Genomic DNA, 19,560 nt, shown 5'->3' with positions numbered 1-19,560 from the left:
AGGTAAGGTATATTTTAGGTTAAATTATCAAATACTTTAAAAAATATATACAGGAAAGGATATTCTGTAACGCTATATATAAATGGATATATAGTTCAGATATATTTAGCTACGTAGTGTCAATGTAAGGTTACTGGCATTGAAATAATTAGACACATGCTAAGATAAACATCATTGAAATATATGTTTCACATTTAACAACTGCATGTGTAGGTTTCAGTTTCTGGCATATGGACAGGCAAATAAAAAAGAATGCGGCTTTCTCCTGTCAGTAGTTTAGATCCTCGTTCGTTGGAACCTCATTTTTTATTCACCGTCGCTATGTCATAAATTAGTATTACAATGTTCTTTCTTCTTATACCATATAACGCAGAATCGGTTGTTTTGCTGCGATTTACGCTGAATAAACTGAATTTGATCCTATTTTGACCGATTAGTATTCCTTTGTCGAATGTATTCCACAGTTCCATCAAGATGATATAACCTTTGACCTAGTGAGGCTGCCAAATCCATTTGGTAGGCGAGATTTCAGGATATTGAATGGACAGTGTTCGGTGGTCAGTAGTGCGGTATGCCAGTTATAGATACATGTACACAATATGTATAATAATATATATAATCATATTTGATGCACGGTTAAAGACATTAATAGAGTACATAATGATTTCCTTACAGTTTATATGTTGTATTTTCTGAAACATTTTCAATAACCAGCTTTACTAACCGTGTGTGTGTTTTATATATTTTTTGGTGTGCATGTGTGTGTTATGTATATTTTTTGGTGTGCGTGTGTGTGTTAAAATGTTCATTGTTTTTATCATCCAAACATAATACTACATGTACTTCTATTACCCCCGTAACCAACTGTACTGTCGGAAACAGAAAAAAATGCTATCGGCTGTTATAGTCTGTATCCCTATAATTTACACAACTGCAAAGAGCATATGTCGAAATAACCCACTTCGGCCTAACTGGACGTTCAGTGGGATGTGCATTGCCCATTTCTGCACTAATTTCTCCTCAGTACGCATGTCCTTTTACGTCAATACCACTAAGACTGTCGTTAGGTCAAACATATTTTAGCAGATATTTCACAGTTTCTTATATTTACTATGTTAACTATAGAAATAAATGTAAAATAAGTTTGTGTCCTATTTTTCTATTTCCGACAGTACTTTATTTACAACTCCTCCGTTCACCCACAGGCAAACTTTAGCATTCACCTGTGGTTCCCCTAACTGTTGCATTTTCTCAACCCAAGGGAGCCCGGGGATATATCCAAGGGCAGATCACTCTTCCCAACGGGAGGTAAGTAGGTTGGCGAGAGGGATGAACTGGTATTTCTGAATTCAAGCGTGACGAGATATGGCTTCGTAGACGAAAGCCCAGTACGTTGAGAAAATACTTTAAAGGCGTTGCCTTCGCTGTCGGTGCCCTGCTTAAAACAGTATGCGACATGTTGTTGATGTCATGGACTGAACTGGGAGCGTAAGTTTTGACTCAGGTAAGAAATGGAAACATCACATGAGACTCAGTGAAAGAGATGTTTAATGATTTCCAAAGTTTTGGCTGTTTGTTGGTGAAACGCTGTTAGTGTCATCGTGGTCTATGCTCTGTCAACGACTCGCCGATTTTCTAATATGTCGCAGTATTTTTATAATGGGCGTGCTTAGCAGTTTCAGAGTGGAAAGCTGCATTTAGTAGCGACATCGGATCTCTACAAGAAGCGTAGTGTACTGTATGACGCCTAATTGCTCGTTAAATACAAGCAGCCTGTTACGGTCTGATGAGCAACAGTGATAGGTTATAACTTATTGAGGTAACTGATATGTCAGATATTATTCATTTGACTCACGCGGTAGTTGTAGTCAAAGATGCTTGGATGATAATTACCAACAGCGGATATCCGGCAGTGGGTGACACCACATAGACCCTAAAGGAGACGGTTTTTCACTGTAAGTTTAACATGTTATTCTTACATACTATTGTCCAAATGTGTACACTCGACTTATATATGTAACAGACAAAAGAAATACATGAATGACTCTGAAAGACCTTTCTGTTTTAATGACAGAGGTACATGCAACCAGAAGCATCGCTAGGGCAGTGACTCGGTGAATATCCCAGAGACAGTCATATTTACAGTAAACTAGACTGGCTTCCTGAGTCTAATCATTACTGGTTCATGCACAAACTGCAAGCACATTTGAAAGTATAAGAGCATATCCACACATTGATCAGCAAAGATGAAATACAGTTTCATCGTGGAAAAAAGGGAAATGTAGGTATCTTCATGTCCCATCTTCAAGATGACCATGACATTTATGGTCACACACATGATATATTTTGTTTACACCACTTAAACATGTAACAAAAACTATAATGATTCCATATGAACATTGCTTATCATATCTATGTTACACATCTATCAGTTGTGCATATCTACATGTGTAAAATGACTGAAAAAAATTCCACTCAGGCAATTAATAAACCCCCTTCATACTTTTCCTATTTTACACCCTATCTGGATGGATGTCCACAGACTAGTTTGATAAAATTAAAAAATCAATCACTGTGTTATCAACTTATCCTTTTGTTTTACATGGGCACCTTTCAAGAAGAAGATGTAGGATATTCCATTACCTTTTGTCAACCTACATAAATATTATTACTGCTGAAAAATCATCTGTGCAAGATAGCAGGCAGTAATGAATCAAATGTTATCAGTCAGTCTTTGGTTGACGTTTTTTGATGCTCAGCTGACTATTCCAGTCCTTCGTTGCCACAAGCATATTGCATAACATATAATTCATTCACCACATCAGAGCCAATCTTAGAATGCATAATTATTTTTAGACAACCTCAGAGATATGAGTGACCATTAATGAAGAGAATGCACAGGTGTAGATTATGTTATCATGAAAGGTGGATGAAAAGAAGGTAGTGGCTAGCGACCATTTTTTGCGATTTTTAGTGCTTTTCATCATTTCCTCAGTAGTTTCTAAACCTGATGAAAAATGGTTTTCCTGATGATAGATTAGCTATTCACTGCTAATTTACAGTTGCTTGGTTACAGTTGCCGACCATGTTTTTCTATAGCATGGCCAGCAAGAAGTGCTGTAGTACATATTGTACTTTCCAAACAACTAACAGGAGCAGTTATCCCCACTTCCGAATTGTTCATGTTATTCACCAAATATCACATAAAATTCATTATCACAGTACATTTGATTCCATTTGAGACGGATGAATTGCTCACTAACACAAAATGTAATAATTGCAACAAAACCAAATTTTGCACAGCCACATGAAATCGACAGACCAACTCTGATGATGTGCATCACACTTTGGGACACCCGAATAAAAAAGTTGTTTAACAAATGATCATCGTTTTCTTGTCACCTTTCGCTATTTTGTACGAGGGGTGGGGGGTGGGGGGGCACTTGCTGGTAGAACAGCCAGGTAATCAACAAGCGTGTGTTGTGAAGATGGAGTCATCTCAAAAGCCGTTATCTGGTTACCACTTGAGATGTTCAGTGGGAGTCAGTGTTGCCACTTTCAGAAGACGCTGTTGTCCGAATCAGTGTCGCAGTCATCAGAGTCTACCCTGATGACGACTGGCTTGATGGTGGCATGGTCCAGTCCACTTTGTTCCCAATAATGTCTTTCTATTTCATTCTCAACTTTCTCAATGCACTATTGCCCCGTTTCCTGCGTGATGGTGGCTGTTGACTGTTGAACAATCGTCTGTACATCTCGAAGTTTGAATGTTACATTTTGCCCACCAACATCCGATTTCATGATACCCCAAATGAGTTCTATTGGGTTTAAATCGCAATGATAGGGTGGCAATTGCAAAACTGAATGACCATGTTCTGTAAGGTACTCATCACCCTTAAAGACAGGTGTGGTTTTATTTGACTTTACGATGTCATACAGAACATGTTTGGTTGCTTTTTCTGGATATGATATTGCTTTGTTTTGCAGCCATTCTGTGATGTCCCCCTACTTACTGTTAGATGTTGGGACCTTTTTATTAGGTACTTGAACGCCATGATATGGAGCGTTATCCATGACAATCAGACTTTTGGGGGTCAGTGCTGGTACCAATTGATTTTGATCCCATTCTAAGAAAACCATCCTGTTCATTTCGGTATGATAGTCTCGGTTGTCTTTAGATTTTGCCTTGAAGACTAGGGAGCAGCCAGGTAGGAATCCCCGACTCTTGCAACCAGCATGGAGCACAATCAGTCGCTCTCACTTGCCAAGTGGTAATTTTCTGGCACAGGACTCTGAAGAGGAGCTAGCGAACCATTGTGTCCCTGTGGTATGGGAAGCATTTACCCATGTTTCGTCCAAATATACAGGCTCGTAACCCTCTGTACGTTTCTTTCGAATTGTGCGTAAGTACTGGTTTCTTAGTCGAACAATATCAGACTTTTCGCACAGTGCACGTCTATTTTCTGAGCCTACTTTTTTGTAACGGAAACCAAATTTGTGAAGCAACTTCCATAACTGATATTTTGAAGTGACCAAAGAATGATTTGTCTCCATATGCTTTTTCAGAATACGCAGAGAGACAAAGGTACTTTGCTTATATAGAGAATTAATGGCCTTTTTAACCAGCTGTTGTTGAAATTAATCGACTTTCTCACATCGCGTGGGTTTTGAGACGGTCCCCTCAGTTGTGTCTGTGCAGGTTGAATCGGTACAGTTTTTCAGGATAGTTTTTATCTTCCCTTCCATCATCCCAACAGCGTGTGCAGTTCGTAAACAATACTTAGCCAAAGCATATTGAGGTCTACCCCTTTCACCTTTGTTTTTAAGAAAGTTAAATACTTTGCAAATAATTGACTTAGCGTTGTGTGATAATTTCATTGTTTCAGGTACTGCAATCACGAATGTCTAGTTTTGCCGAGCAAATCACACGTCAATTTTACGCGTGCACCTTGCCCACCTGGCTGTTCTACCAGCAAGAGGCCCTCCTCGTACAAAATAGCAAAAGGTGACAAGAAAATGATGATCATTTGATAAACAACTTTTTTATTTGGGGGTCCCAAATTATGAGACACATCATCAGAATTGGTCTGTCAATTTCATGTGGCTGTGCAAAATTTGGTTTTGTTGCAATCATTAGATTTTGTGTTAGTGGGCAATTCATCCGTCTCAAATCGAATCAAACGGACTGTAAGTTGCCGTCTTTCCAACCATGACATACTGTGCAGTTTTTTTCACCTCATTGAATTGTTTCTAATTGTCAAATCGTCTTGAATGGATGATATGAAATGTGGATATGTGGATATTTGTGGATATGTGTTTTGAAAGGAAACTATAATGTAAATCACATCAGATTATTTAAGTTTTATCCATGCAACTGAACCAGTATTCACCATTGCAGCCCACAGGAGACTGTGCAGCAATTCAGCTGATGGTCTCGCTCAGAGACAAGAATGCAGAAGAGTTCAAATGGTGTTGTAGTTATCATTTGTGTGAAATTTTATGCAATACCATAAAGAATTATTGCTTGGTTCTTAAAAACATAAGTTATAATCTGTCGGTCTAACTTTTTAGGATTTTTTATGAAAGTTACCCCCCCAACTATGTCCAACATGTCCATCAGATCCTCTCCACCCCGCAGTTATCATGTTAGAGAAAAACAAACTTTTTTCTTTTGATCAGGATTTTTGTTTACTTCCCATGGAAATATTTTGTGATATACAAGGTCTTTCTGAAAATGTTGTTTGGAAAAACAATGAATTTGATATGATCAGATATACGCATGTGCAATAACGAGGAAGGGGCGATAAGTGGTTGCTAGCCAGTAGGAGGAATTATTGCCTTAAAAATGAATTTCCCTGAAAGTAAGACTCATATCCATGTTTTGAGATTTTGAAATGAACTTGAGTGTTTGCTACATTATTCTATTCACATCTTCACAGTAGTCCTGACTACATAATTGTACTTGCACTTACACATGTCTGTGAATTTGCAGTGTGAAAGGTTTTAGAGAGTACCTCCCAGTCAAATGTGATTCAAGGGATTCCCCCATGTCAACGAGGTCATCCCTAGTTTGTCTGGTTAACCTCCCATAACCCCTAGGTCCCATCTTCCCTACAGGTAATCTGAACCTTGGTCACTGTCCGTCACACTGCTAGTCAAAGCCTGTTCCTGTTTGTCTTAGGTCAACTTGCTTTCTTTACCATTTGTACTAATTAAGGTGAACCTCGTCATGCTCCAACACACACAGTGACTTGGCTCGGTCCCTGCGCACCTTCAGCTGTTTTCAATAGAACTTCAGCCAGTTTATTGTATCAGTCAGAATTTTACAGTGAATGAATGAATGAATTATAGTGAATGAATGAATGGATGAAACAAAGAAAAAGAATAAAAGAAAGAAGTATGTATGTGAATGAATGAAAGAATAAATGATACACCACAGCTATGCCCCCAAAACATGTTAAAGAACGCAAAAGTATCACTAGAGCACATGTTAACATCAGCTGTCCTTTTTAAAAAATCTACTTTGAGACATTTTTGTTTACATTTTTGTTTACATTAATAATTCAGATATCTTATTGCATGTGTGGAATGGAATGGACATCAACTAAATGTTAACTGACACTGTCACACACCCCTCAAAAACAGAAAGTTTAAAAGTATCACAGAGTGTTGTAAACACCTTTCCAGTTTTGTGTCAAATAATGAGATCAACAAGAAAGAAGTTATGGAACTATAACCCTCAAGCATCACATGCATCAGTGGCAGGTCAGATCAGATCGGCGATATGTCATACACCAGTGTATGAAACTCCTAGAATACCCAACAAGGCCACAGGGCTGATGACTGAATATGTCTCCGGCCCTGTTTAAAATAGGAATAGGCAATTATTTAAAATAGGAAACTGAGATAAGGTGTTAAAATAATGTAATTAATAAATTGATGTGTGATTCTTACATACTATCAGAAAAGACCAACACTGCTTGTTGACTGAAAGCATTCTCCAGACCAATCACATTTAGTGTTAGATAAATTGGGTGGAAGTTACAGTTCGAATGAACAGAATCGTCTAGCTACCACATTTGTAAATTATTTTCGAAATATTTCTCGTAGTCAATGACATGGTCAAATTTATACCCTATAAAATGTATTGGTCCACAGGCCTGGCTATAAAATAAAGTTGTAAGCCTGGTATGTAACTAACAAGCAGCGGGCCACCGGGCAGATGCTATTTCATACACTGCATGTACAACAATTTTTCTAAAATCATAAAACTACTTGCAAGCACATTTCATGTAATAGTATATTTCCCTCCTAAAACTTAAAGGTGTATGTGAAAGAAGTTTTAGAATAATAACTAGAAACACTCAAACAATACAGTGTAGTATTTCAGTGGCGGAGTAGATCAGATCGGCAATATGTCACATTTTTCACACACCTCAAATACACCCTAATATTTTTATTACTATCACTTGCAAACACATTTCACCTGATAGTATATTCCCCTCATTAGAATTAAAGGTATGTGAAAGATGTTTTTGAAGCAATAACTAGAAACACTCAAACAACACCTTTTAGTACTTGAATGGCAGATCAGAACAGATCGGCGGTATGTCGTACCTTTCACACACATCAATTACAAATGACAATTTTTTAAAGTCATAAATCACTATTATCACTATTACTTGCAAATACCTATCAACTAAAGGTATGTTTCCCTTCTAAAAATTAAACAGTTTAGTCTATCGTCACAGTAAATCAAGAATGGAAGCAAGTGAGGTATATCATACCTACTTGAAAATTTGCTACAAATCTACTGTCCTAATACTGACACTAATAAGAAGTGACAAAATAGTTAACCTATCTTCTACATGTAGGTTTTCAGTTGTGACAAAACTCAGCGAATTTAATCGGATGTTGGAAATAAACCAGGTTCAATCTTAAATACTAAACTGCTGCCATATTGGACAAACTGGTTACATAATGACCCACAACATAAGTTCAGGGGCTTTTCGAGAGAAGTTTCCTGTCCATCTGTATATAGTCTCCCTGCTCAAACTAACTGGTATCGAGCAATTACACAACTAATGAAATCAGTGCCCATTAGACCAGAGAGAGTCTAAGTGTTATTACCCTCTGATATGAAAAATTACAACAGCCACCAGTTCAGTTCTGTACAGTGCATGGGTTGACAGCTTAGCTTTGCACTGCTCTATCGTTTGGGTTTGAGAGCATGATTGACGTATTTTGCTCAGTGAGCTTGCACAGTGCTATAATTGTCCTGTTATTGACCACAAGAGTTTTGCGATTATTGATAACTTACTGGACCCTGATTATTGATTTGAATACAATACAATATAGTTTATTGAGGTTTCACCATTTTGTACGACAGGAGTTAAAATACAGAATTTTGATTATTTAGAAGTTAAAAGTTCAAATGCCACCCAAGTGGTTATGACAGACTATATTTTACAAAATTACTGTACTTCATAAAAGTGTAAAATGTTGGATACTATTATGAACATAGGCACAATATAAACATTTAAATATAAGGAATATAAATAATGTTAAAAACACAATATAAAATAAAATATTAAGTGAATATTGAATATTAATGTGAGTGATAACCAGCTTTATTTGGCATACAATAGTTTCTACAACAAATAGTAGGACTTACTTGTTAAACCAGTGAATAACCCCACAAGATCAAAGCAAATAACAAAAAGTTCTGATAATATTTCAACACATAGGATTACAGTCACCTGTTAACTAGAGGTAGTAGAATGGATTGGATGTGTGGCAGCAGCAGGAAATATCACACCCCATACTAAATATCACACCCCACACTAAATATCACACCCCACACTAAATATCACACCCCATACTAAATATCACTCCTCACACTAAATATCACACCCCATACTAAATATCACACCCCATACTAAATATGATTTAGTCCAATTTCTGGCAGTGAGATTATCACACTTCATAATAAGTCCAGCGTGTTGTCCCATTTCTGGAAGTGCGATTTCCGTAAGTCCCATTTCTGGCAGTACACTGTTTACACCTCTTAACTGATAGGTAATAAATTACTAATTGGACTTGAGCAGGGATTAACTTAATCGATCAATGGTACCTTACTTTACTTGTCTTGTAAGCAGGACCCAAGCCCAATCCTTGAAGGTATCGGAACAATGCTTGTCCAAAGTGAAACAAGCATCCTTTGAGACTGGTAGGTGGAAGAATCTCATGGATAACATTGTGGACTGCCACTTCAAAATCCAGAATGAGTGTTGTGGGCTGAAATGTCAACATCTGTTCAGTAGCCTTTAACTTCAACAAGTTGATCAGTCGCTGGTACGTTCCTGTCTTTTTGTCAGGTAGAAGGCAGAATAATTCAGGGACACTTCCATAATGCTGTTGTGATTGAATGATATACATGTATGACTGGTAAAAGAGTTTGGGACAAGTCATAAAAGTTCCATCCATAGCTGCTGGTGATGAATCACACAGTCTCTTTAGGTCAGGGTGGGTGCCAAAAACTAGAATCCTGCTGTTGTTATGATTATCATCAATCAGAGGAAACTCATCACCATATTCTGTTAATGTCCATTTGCCTCCCAGAAACAAGTTCCATTGCTTCTTTAGGTATTTGGGGCACCTTCTCCACATGCTGGCAGTATAAACTAGACTTGATCACACCTTACAAACTCAAGTTGGAAGCAATATCCAATATCCTTTGTGGCCATCCAGCGGTTTCATCCTCTCCTCCTCATAGATTGAAAATACAAAAACTGTGTTCTTAATCATTAGATGAGCAGAGCAATTGATCAGGTAGGTAGCAATGGATTAATTAAGGCTTAACTATCTAATCCAACAAGTATTTATGCCAGTCATATTTCCTTTTCTTAATGAACAATGTATCAAAAACACTTCCCTTCTTCAAGTGTACAATATACACCCTATCCAATCCAAAATTTAAAAAAAACTGTGTTCTTAATCATTGGATGCACGGGATAATTGATCAGGTAGCAATGGATTAATTAACCCAATTTCATTTTCACACAGACCAGTTAGTTGTAATTAATGATGGTAGTTGTCCCAGTTCAGGCAGTGTGATTTCCCTAAGTCCCATTTCTGGTAGTGGATTATAACACGTCCCTAATTACACCACCCCACACTAAATATCACATCCCATGCTAAACATCACACCCCACACTAAATATCACATCCCATACTAAATATCACACCCCACACTAAATATCACATACCATGCTAAATATCACACCCCATACTAAATATCACCCTATGTAGTTGCAGTTGTTCCGAGTTATTTGATCATGTTCATTTGAAACAAGTTCATGTTTAATTATGTCATAGTTTGCAAAGGCTGATTGCATGAATGTGGTAGTATCTTACAAGTTCCATAAATTCCCACAATACTGACAAGATCTGTGGAACCATGTAGAGTGAGTATATTCCAGCTATATGGCGGCGGTCTGTAAATAATCGAATCTGGACCAGACAATCCAGTGATCAACAACATGAGAATCGATCTGCGCAATTGGGAACCGATGACATGTGTCAACCAAGTCAGCGAGCCTGACCATCCAATCCCGTTACTCGCCTCTTACGACAAGCATGGGTTGCTGAAGGCCTATTCTACCCCGGGACCTTCACGGGTCGGAACCATGTAGAACCACAACCAGAGCCCCATTAGTAATTGTCAGTGACTGACTGTTTATGCTTCTCTCCAACAACTGAAATCCTGTATCAGCCACTATGATGTATGTAATATGCTTGAGTTGATGAAAAGAGGTGACAAAGATGGCCTCAAGATTTCATCCATGCAATGATTGTTTGGAAAATCTGACATTATCAGACATGATTATAGAATGTGATGGCTTTTAAATAGTACCAGTAACCAAATTCCTGCTGTTATTAATAAAATAAGTATTCTGCATGACAACTAATTCTGCTGAAGATCTAATCACATAAATCTACATGTCAGCAAATAGTTTTTGATGTGTCATTGATGGGGTAGTTTGTACTGCATGTCATAGTTCTGGAACTATTGTCCACAAAGTGGTCATGTATCTGTTTGTGATCTGTATTGGTTTCCTACATGTTACCTAAAAGTCAACCCAACAGTCAAACCCTGTTGTATTATTCCTGTCATACAAGGCAGTTACTGTCAGGATGAATCTAACCCCCACATGGGTGAAGTAACAAGTGCTTGCTTGTTACAAACCCTTTGTCAGTCTAGCTCAGACTAGCCGCCTGGACAAGTGTAACAAGGTGTTGAACCGTCTTGTTAAAGGTACGAGCTGAAACAACTAATAGACTTCACTTGTATAAAAACTAATTCACATGTTTTTTTTCTTTTTCTGCCTGACTGCTCAACACAGTCTTGAGCTGTTAGGATGAATCAAGGTCAGTGTGGTGTGAGGGCAACAGGTGGAGCTGATACAGCAGAACATTGATTTCCGTAATAGGTTGTAGCTTCTTTCATTCTGGACAAGGTTGGGTGAAATACTGATCCAAGCATGAAACATGTGATGTTTATATGACATATGTTACATGAATGTAATTGCATAAAGGTAATGTTCAGTTTCTTTGCTAGGTGCTGTGGACTGTCAGAAGCAGAAATGGCGTACTCCTCCATATTGCCATACACGTGTGTGTATATGGGTAAGTGCTGTCTACTACATAGTTTCAGTTTGCTGAAACATTAGCAATATCCTATAATAGCAGGACTGGTTATCCATACAGATTGTAGAGACTGATGATTGTTAACTAAATATCAGTCAATTATCGATAAATATTGAAGAGTTGACTTTGAGCAACAGTGCCAACAAATGCTTGGAAGAAATGAATGCTTCCCACCACTGGTGAGGGGTGATATGTTTATAGATGGGTTACTGACAAAACAGTCCCCGGAACATAAATTAGCAGCAGATCATTATTATAAACTTTATTTTGTAGTATACATATCTGTAGGGACCCTGGAAAATTTTTATACTATTTGGATATCTAGTGAGCATGTCTGTAGTTACGCTGGATAATTCTAAATACTATCTGAACGTGTAGTGAGCATATCTGTAAATACCCTGGAGAATTCTTTTAATACTATTCTATTTGGTAACATCACTACTGAGCATGTCAATCGATTGTTCTGCTCCCCATTTGAGCTGTTCTTCTCATGTTGTCTTATTTTTCTAGTTACCTGTTACATAAGTTTCAGCACATCTCATGATAGAGAGCTACTTGTAGTAGAGTTCACGCTCATTCCATCCATGTATCAGTCTTTACTATACACAGTTTTGCTGGTTGTGTATAGTTTTTGATGGAAATAAGGGTTAAAGTGTTGTCAGAAATAGAAAAAAAAGGTTTATATCTACATTTTATGCAGTTGATATAAGAAAGTGTGAAATGTCTGTTAAACCAAGTAAGTCCAAAGCGACTTGTTTATAAAGTCTGTAGTCAGGCAGACTTTGACAAACAATGGTGATGTAGATGAAGACAGACAATCGACGTTGACAGACAGTGATAGGCAGAGGCAGAACTACAGATGAAAAGTCAAAGTGTAAATCTATGTGTATTCATCAATACATCAGGCAGGCTGTCTATATACACTGACACAGTGTCAGGAGCATTCAAGCAAAGTGTGGCTGTATCGCTATTTAGTCAGAATGTTTGCAAACAGGAAGTAAACAATAGATTGCCAAGGTCAGTTAAAAAAAAAAGTGGAGTGAGTAAGTTATTTTTTAACGTTACATCGGCAATATTTCAGCCATATCGTGACTAGGTGGAGTGCCATCAAAAAAGGCCTACCGTTAAAATACTATTGCCATTGAACATATATGATAATAAAAGTGACCCGCAATCCACACTCAAAACTCTAAAAAATGTGAACCAGTGATAACTGTCACTTGATCAATGATGATACAAATTATAGAAAACACATTCTGGTAACACATGACCTGTTATGTCTGTAGACAGAACATGTATTTCACGCCCAGGTGAAGTGACAGTCCGTCATCATACCTAATTGCTGTATATAGTCTGATCTAATGTTTTCAGCAGCTAGTTGACTTTTTCTAAGTTTTGACCGATTTTATGAAAAAACATGTTTTTCTGGATATACTATTATGCATCCCACTGAATGCCCACTTAGGCCAATGTGCCTTATATGGACATATTCTGTTACCAGTTGTGTAAATTTTAGGGATAGAGAGTTTTTTCTGTTTCTGACAGTACTATAGCACAAAGATGGCACCACCTGTTTCATGGTAGGTTGATGACTTAGACGTCTGCTCTAGACATATAGGCTTAGAGCTCCCAAGGCTCATTTCTCACAAGACCTACTAATCTGCATGGCTAGCCTTAAAAACAGCATAAGATGTCACTTTACATCAGTTAGATAATATTCTTTTTTGTATTCTGCTGGTTGTATGATCATGTATGTTTAGAGTACTGTGAAATATGCTTGGTCTGCAATCTTTGATTGCCATAATATCTATAGATTATCCTACCTAAGTTTTTTGCTGATGTTTCATGTAATGTTAGCTTGTAGCCCTTGTGCAAAATTTTCTCATTCAAGTAGAGAAGTGTTAGTGTCCTTTAATTCTGTAAGCAATCAACTGATTAAGACACAATGTTATGGATGTCAGCTTCTTTATTGTATACACGTTTCTGCTATTGCTATTAACTGATTACTAAGAACTTGAGTATTAACCTGTGTGGTGACAGGTTATTGGTGTTTTCACACCCAGGAAGGGATTGCTACTGCAGGAATAGTGTCGTGATGCTACTGCAGGAATAGTGTCATGATGCCACTGCAGGAATTGTGTCATGGTGCTACAGCAGAAATAGTGTCATGCTACTGCATGAAGAGTGTCATGGTGCTACAGCAGAAATAGTGTCATGGTGCTACAGCAGAAATAGCGTCATGGTGCTACAGCAGGAATAGTGTCATGATGCTTCTGCAGGAATAATGCCATGGTGCTACAGCAGAAATAGTGTCATGGTGCTACTGCAGGAATAATGCCATGGTGCTACAGCAGAAATAGTGTCATGGTGCTACTGCAGGAATAGTGTCATGATGCTACTGCAGGAATAATGCCATGGTGCTACAGCAGAAATAGTGTCATGATGCTTCTGCAAGAATAATGTAATGATGCTACAAATGCATGGCATAAGGATGTAAGTCCCAGTGGCAGTTTAAGTTTAAAAGAAATATTGGCAAACATCACCCTAGATGTGACTGTTATTCTCTGTATGAATGATAAGTCTAGATAGTTATCTTCCTTTGCTCTTATGTTTAAGCTTGTTTCATTGTTTTGACAAGGTTGTTTGTATTCATTCGTTTGATCATATCACTACAACTGATATTCAGTTGTTACAAACACCCTATTATTAAAATGACATTGTCAGCATGTAGTAGTCACTTCATCCTAATTAGAGATCTTGGTCCAAATTAGGGCAGGGATGATACACTATGTCACAATGCCATACATACTGCAATAGTTTATCTGTGATATCACAGTGCATACACTTTGAAGAATGACACAGTATTAAGATTTAACATAATGTATTTCAAAGCTTTTGTTTCTGACAATAACACTATTGTAATAATCAAGCAAGTAATTCTATCATACTATTTTTCTCCAGATAAGTACCTTAACAGTTTTAATATAATACTGTTTTGAAAAAATGTTGTGTATTGTTTTGCATCAATACACCAGTCGATGATATAATGAATTGCGATGTATCAGTGCATTGGTGACTCACTCCAGCCCTAGTCCAAATACAATACGACCTGGTTGCTGGTGGTCTATCGCTGAAATATCAGTGGCATAGCCTGAGACTCCGATTCATAGACCAGTCAACAGTGATAAGGCTGTGGTGTATTTGGACCAAGTTCCAGTGATGGGACGAAGTAACTGATTTGTGCCATGCCCACATTCTATGCTCAATTTTTAAAATCTCTGTTCTGTTTGAGACTGCCATCTAGTCATGAGTAGGATAACACTATAAGTGACATTAAACTGTCACCAACAGTTAACGAAACTGAAGATGCTTAGCACTGAGATGATGCAATCAATGACGTTTAATCAAATGTTTAAGGATGCATTTATCACCATGTTTCCCACAAAGCTGTCGTTATTTTCACTAAAAAAAGGACCCAACTGTTGGTTGTCATTATGTTTACATCCGTTTGAGACAGACAGATATGCTTGTTAAATGTAGGTATGGCTAAGACCCGTGAAGGTCCCGGGGTAGAATAGGCCTTCAGCAACCCATGCTTGCCATAGAAGGAGACTATGCTTGTCGTAAGAGGTGACTAACAGGATTGGGTGGTCAGGCTCGCTGACTTGGTTGACACATGTCATCAGTTCCAAATTGTGCAGATCGATTGTCATGTTGTTGATCACTGGATTGTCTGGTCCAGACCCAATTATTTACAGACCGCCGCCATATAGCTGGAATATTGCTGAGTGCGGCGTAAAATTCACTCACTCAGGCATGGCTAAAATTGCAAAGAGCTATTTAGGGAAGCTGTCAAAAGGCAGCTCAAAACTGTTGTGTAAACTACATGTATACAATACACCACGGGACTGTTGTCAGAGCATGGTACAAATACAATTTTCTCTATTGTAAATCTTTTTTGCAATGTTCTGTCAACAAAATTATATTTTTCAGATTGTGAAGCAAAGGACTTGAGGTCTGCTATATCAAAATGCATGAGCTGTGATAAGGACAGTGACGGTTTAATCAAAGGGTTACAAAATCTATGGACATCCCACACAAACCCAAACCCAGTTATACCATGTCTCTCTGTCAGAAGTGGCTTTGACCTTTTCCTCAAGGTTATGAATTTTCCACCACAATCAGAGATTATTATGTCTGCTATCAACATTCCATCAATGCCTTATATTGTACAAGATCATGGACTTAAAGTAGTGCCCCTTGATGTAAACATAGAAGACGTTGCTCCAAAACCTGACAAGATGGAAGATCTACTGACAGACAAAACTGTGGCCATTTTGGTTGCACACTTGTATGGTAAAATGTTTGACATGGAACCAACAATACAGTTTGCTAAGAAACACAAACTCTTTGTGATAGAAGATTGTGCAGAGGCATTTTGTGGCTTCAGTCATACTGGTCACCCAGAGAGTGACATCTCACTTTTCAGTTTTGGTGTCATCAAGCACTATACCTCATTTGGAGGGGCCATAGCTAAAGTGAGAGATCAGGATGTTTTCCAGAAAATGTTGGACCTCCATAACTCCTATCCAGCTCAAACAAATGGAGAGTATCTCAAAAAGGTTCTCAAGTATTCTTTGGTTTACATAGTTCTCAACTGTCCAAGTTTAATCAAACCTCTTGTGTACACATCTCGAAGCTTGGGAATAGACCACCAGAAGAATGTGATCAAGATGCTGAGAGGGTTCCCACAGGATATGATGGCCAAGATACGGCACCGCCCCTGCACAGCATTGTTGGAAATGATGCTGGAGAGACAGTCTAACTTCTCCATGGCCGAGTTCTGTACACGACGTCTCAAGGGAGAGTATGTGCATCACCGTCTGCCTGCAGACATTGAAGTTGTTGGGGCAGGACTGGAACACAACAACTATTGGCTGTTCCCCATACTTGTGGTAAGTGTGAAAGTGTGAAACAAAAGGAAAGTAGGATCCTTTGCTAAGGCAAAAGAATTTGTTTTTCAGTTTTGCATGCGTTTATTTTTTCTGTTTGTTTTGTCTCTTTGTAAAGAGATTGTCAGTGGAAACTTACCTCAGAAGGGCTTTTGGTTTTGTTAAGGGTGAAAGGCTTATGATTTCAGTAACAGTGAATCTTTCAACTTTTGACATTCTTCTTTCGGACAAGATTAGTGATAGAAGCCCTAAAGCAAAAGTTATTATGTTTTAATTTCAGGACAACCCTGACAATTTTGTGAAACAACTCAACTCGTTTGGTGTTGATGCCTACCGTGGTGCAACACAACTCAACATCATAGAACCTGAAAACGGGAACTCTACTATGCATCCTGCTGCATCGATGAACCAACGCTACCCCCACGAGGCTAAGTATCTCATTGACCATGTCGTGTACTTGCCAGTCAACAAAACTGTGCCTTTCCATGAACTGGACCAGTTGCTCAAAACCATCAAGATGGCTGTCAAGTTAAACAAGGCACAAACTGATTCTCACCAGGTCAAACTGGTTTCTAAGCTATAAGCTGTGATTACAGTATGTAAATGAATATTTATTGCTGATGCTCCATGGTATTGTTGTGCAGTCAATTTATTTGAGGGGTTGATTTGTGTGCGTTTCTAACTTTGGAAAAATGTTGACTACAGTCGAACCCCATTTATCCAGACGTTTTGTTTCACACGAAAATCGTCCGGATAGCCAGACGTCCGGTCAACAGGATCAAACAACCAAAACATGAAAATTAAGTGAAAGCAAAAAAAAAAATTCATGTACGTATATCAATAAATCAACAGTAAGTAGTAATAACAGTGAATCATCATAACATATAAGTGTACCGATAATACATGCAAGGCGGAACACAGGTTACCATTTATCAGGTTGTCTCGGACGTAATCGTGTAGCGTGTGGAGCTTCAGATGGTAAGTTAGATGAAAAACATAAATCAATGACAAAAAGTTTCTATTTTGCCAATCGTATGTTCTTTTGTAAATTTTAAATGCCCTAAAAACATACGACATCGCATCGAACTTATGCTGTCTGCAGAAAGTAAACTTCCGAACGGGATCACATGACTTAGATCATGTGGCAGACTATTTTTCACTCGCATTATTGACAGACAGCAGGGGTCAATTTATATGTGTTATATACAGTACAATTACAGAGTAGTTTCCCTTAGTCCTACTTAACATGTGTTTTCTTGACTGATGAGATGTTCTCACACGCCCAAATCCTAATGAACAACTCGATTGACACGCGTCACTCGTGTTTTGATGGCTAATTAATCAATTCACACCAAATGCCTTCCGTTAGATTAGAATTAAATCATATAGTTGTGCGGTAAACGGTATTGATGTGACACATACACATGCACGTTCCACAGATCTCACAGATCTCACCATCCGCATAACTGGATCATTTTTCAATGGAAATCTATGGGAATGGTTTGAAAATTCGCCATCCGGGTCCTAAAAGGCTGGGTCCGGTTAAGCGAGTACAATTAATGAACGTAAGTTCCGTTTCACATAAAAATCATCCGGAAGGCAGGGTTTCCGGATATGTGGGGTCCAGATAAACTGTATATGTATGTACAGAGCAAATGTGAGATGTGAATTGTCTGTGAATACACATTGAATTTTTTAAGAGGGTCACATGTTAAAGGAAAGTTACGCTTGGGATTACACTTTCTTTGCTTTTGGTTATTATCTGTTACCTCATGTGGATAAGCATGTAAACAGGACTTGGAGAGTGCTTCCCTGGAAGCACATCGAGAGATTAAATCTCAATATTCAATTATTTTGTGTCAATTCAATATGAGATGCAAATTCTGAGTGTTCAGTGAAACAGATTAACCACAAAGCAAGTTTAAATTGACATGTTTTAAATATTTTAATTATTTAAGAAATACATAATTATTATTATTGAAACCACTGTGGTATAATTACATTACATTTACTCATTTGCACCATTTGCTATTGCATTACCATGATTGTCAGCAGCACCCCTGTACTGACTGCTGACAAATACCCCCAAGATCAAAACAAACTGAAAAAGTGTGATACACTGGATACCTTAGACCTGTGATACATCAGTCCCTCTTGGATTCCGCGATTCCACGGTTGCAGAAAAAATCGCGGAATTCACCTTTCCATGCAGAAAAACGTCTGGTACGCAGAAAGCGCATTTTCGTGCAGGATCCATGCAGAATTTGCCACTTTTCTGCCACGGAATTTGCTTATTTTAAAAATTGAGGGAAAACTGACTGACAGCCAAAACGAAAAGTTCGAGTTATTGTCAGAAGTAGGTTTGGTTACACATAAAACGAACTGACATATTTATTGTGACAACATTTTGAAAATGATTACGATTGAAGATACTATATTAATAAAGCAAGTTTAAGACATGTTTCAAATCAATAGGACACTGCAATTATGTTCTCAAAATCGATCACTTTGAAAATAGAAATTATTTCACATTTTGTTTAAATATAAAATTGTTATTTGCAAGAAAACGGAAGTTGTTTGTCTGCATCAAAGTTATGAATGAGAGGAGAGAAGTAACTTTCAGCGAGTGTTTAATTCTCAAATACAGAAAAGGTGTCAGTGCTTTGTCACAAAACTTAATCAAGATGGGATGTGTACTGTCGACTTAAGTAGTATAGGGAATGATAGTTCTGGCTCACTTTCAAGAAATGTCTCTACAAAGCCTTATTTAGTAAATAAGGCTTTGGTTGGGCCATTAGCTCTTGCTACTATTACCCCTACTACAAAAAAGTTGGCGGTAATTACTGTGCCTTGGTAGGAGGTAACACTGTGCCGTACGGTACGATCAATAATTCTTCTC

General features: G+C 37.9%; 2 protein-coding genes across 4 annotated transcripts in view; one reads left to right on the top strand and one right to left on the bottom strand.

Annotated features, from left to right (window-relative positions):
* The window catches only part of LOC137298287 (armadillo repeat-containing protein 8-like), an 801,735-nt gene that overhangs the window by 395,407 nt on the left and 386,768 nt on the right, over positions 1 to 19,560 (bottom strand). The gene's annotated exons all lie outside the window — the stretch shown is intronic.
* LOC137298044 (UDP-4-amino-4-deoxy-L-arabinose--oxoglutarate aminotransferase-like) lies at positions 1,352 to 18,762 on the top strand. The gene is made up of 4 exons (XM_067830085.1): positions 1,352 to 1,504; positions 11,621 to 11,688; positions 15,703 to 16,664; positions 16,942 to 18,762. Exons 2-4 carry the CDS (start codon positions 11,646 to 11,648, stop codon positions 17,242 to 17,244), a joined length of 1,308 nt encoding a protein of 435 aa, XP_067686186.1. The 5' UTR covers positions 1,352 to 1,504; positions 11,621 to 11,645; the 3' UTR covers positions 17,245 to 18,762.

The sequence above is a fragment of the Haliotis asinina genome, chromosome 10 (genome assembly GCF_037392515.1).
Source record: "Haliotis asinina isolate JCU_RB_2024 chromosome 10, JCU_Hal_asi_v2, whole genome shotgun sequence".
NCBI classification, from domain to species: domain Eukaryota; kingdom Metazoa; phylum Mollusca; class Gastropoda; order Lepetellida; family Haliotidae; genus Haliotis; species Haliotis asinina.
Note: the sequence above shows the minus strand (reverse complement) of the source record. Positions and strands in the feature narration are given on the sequence as shown.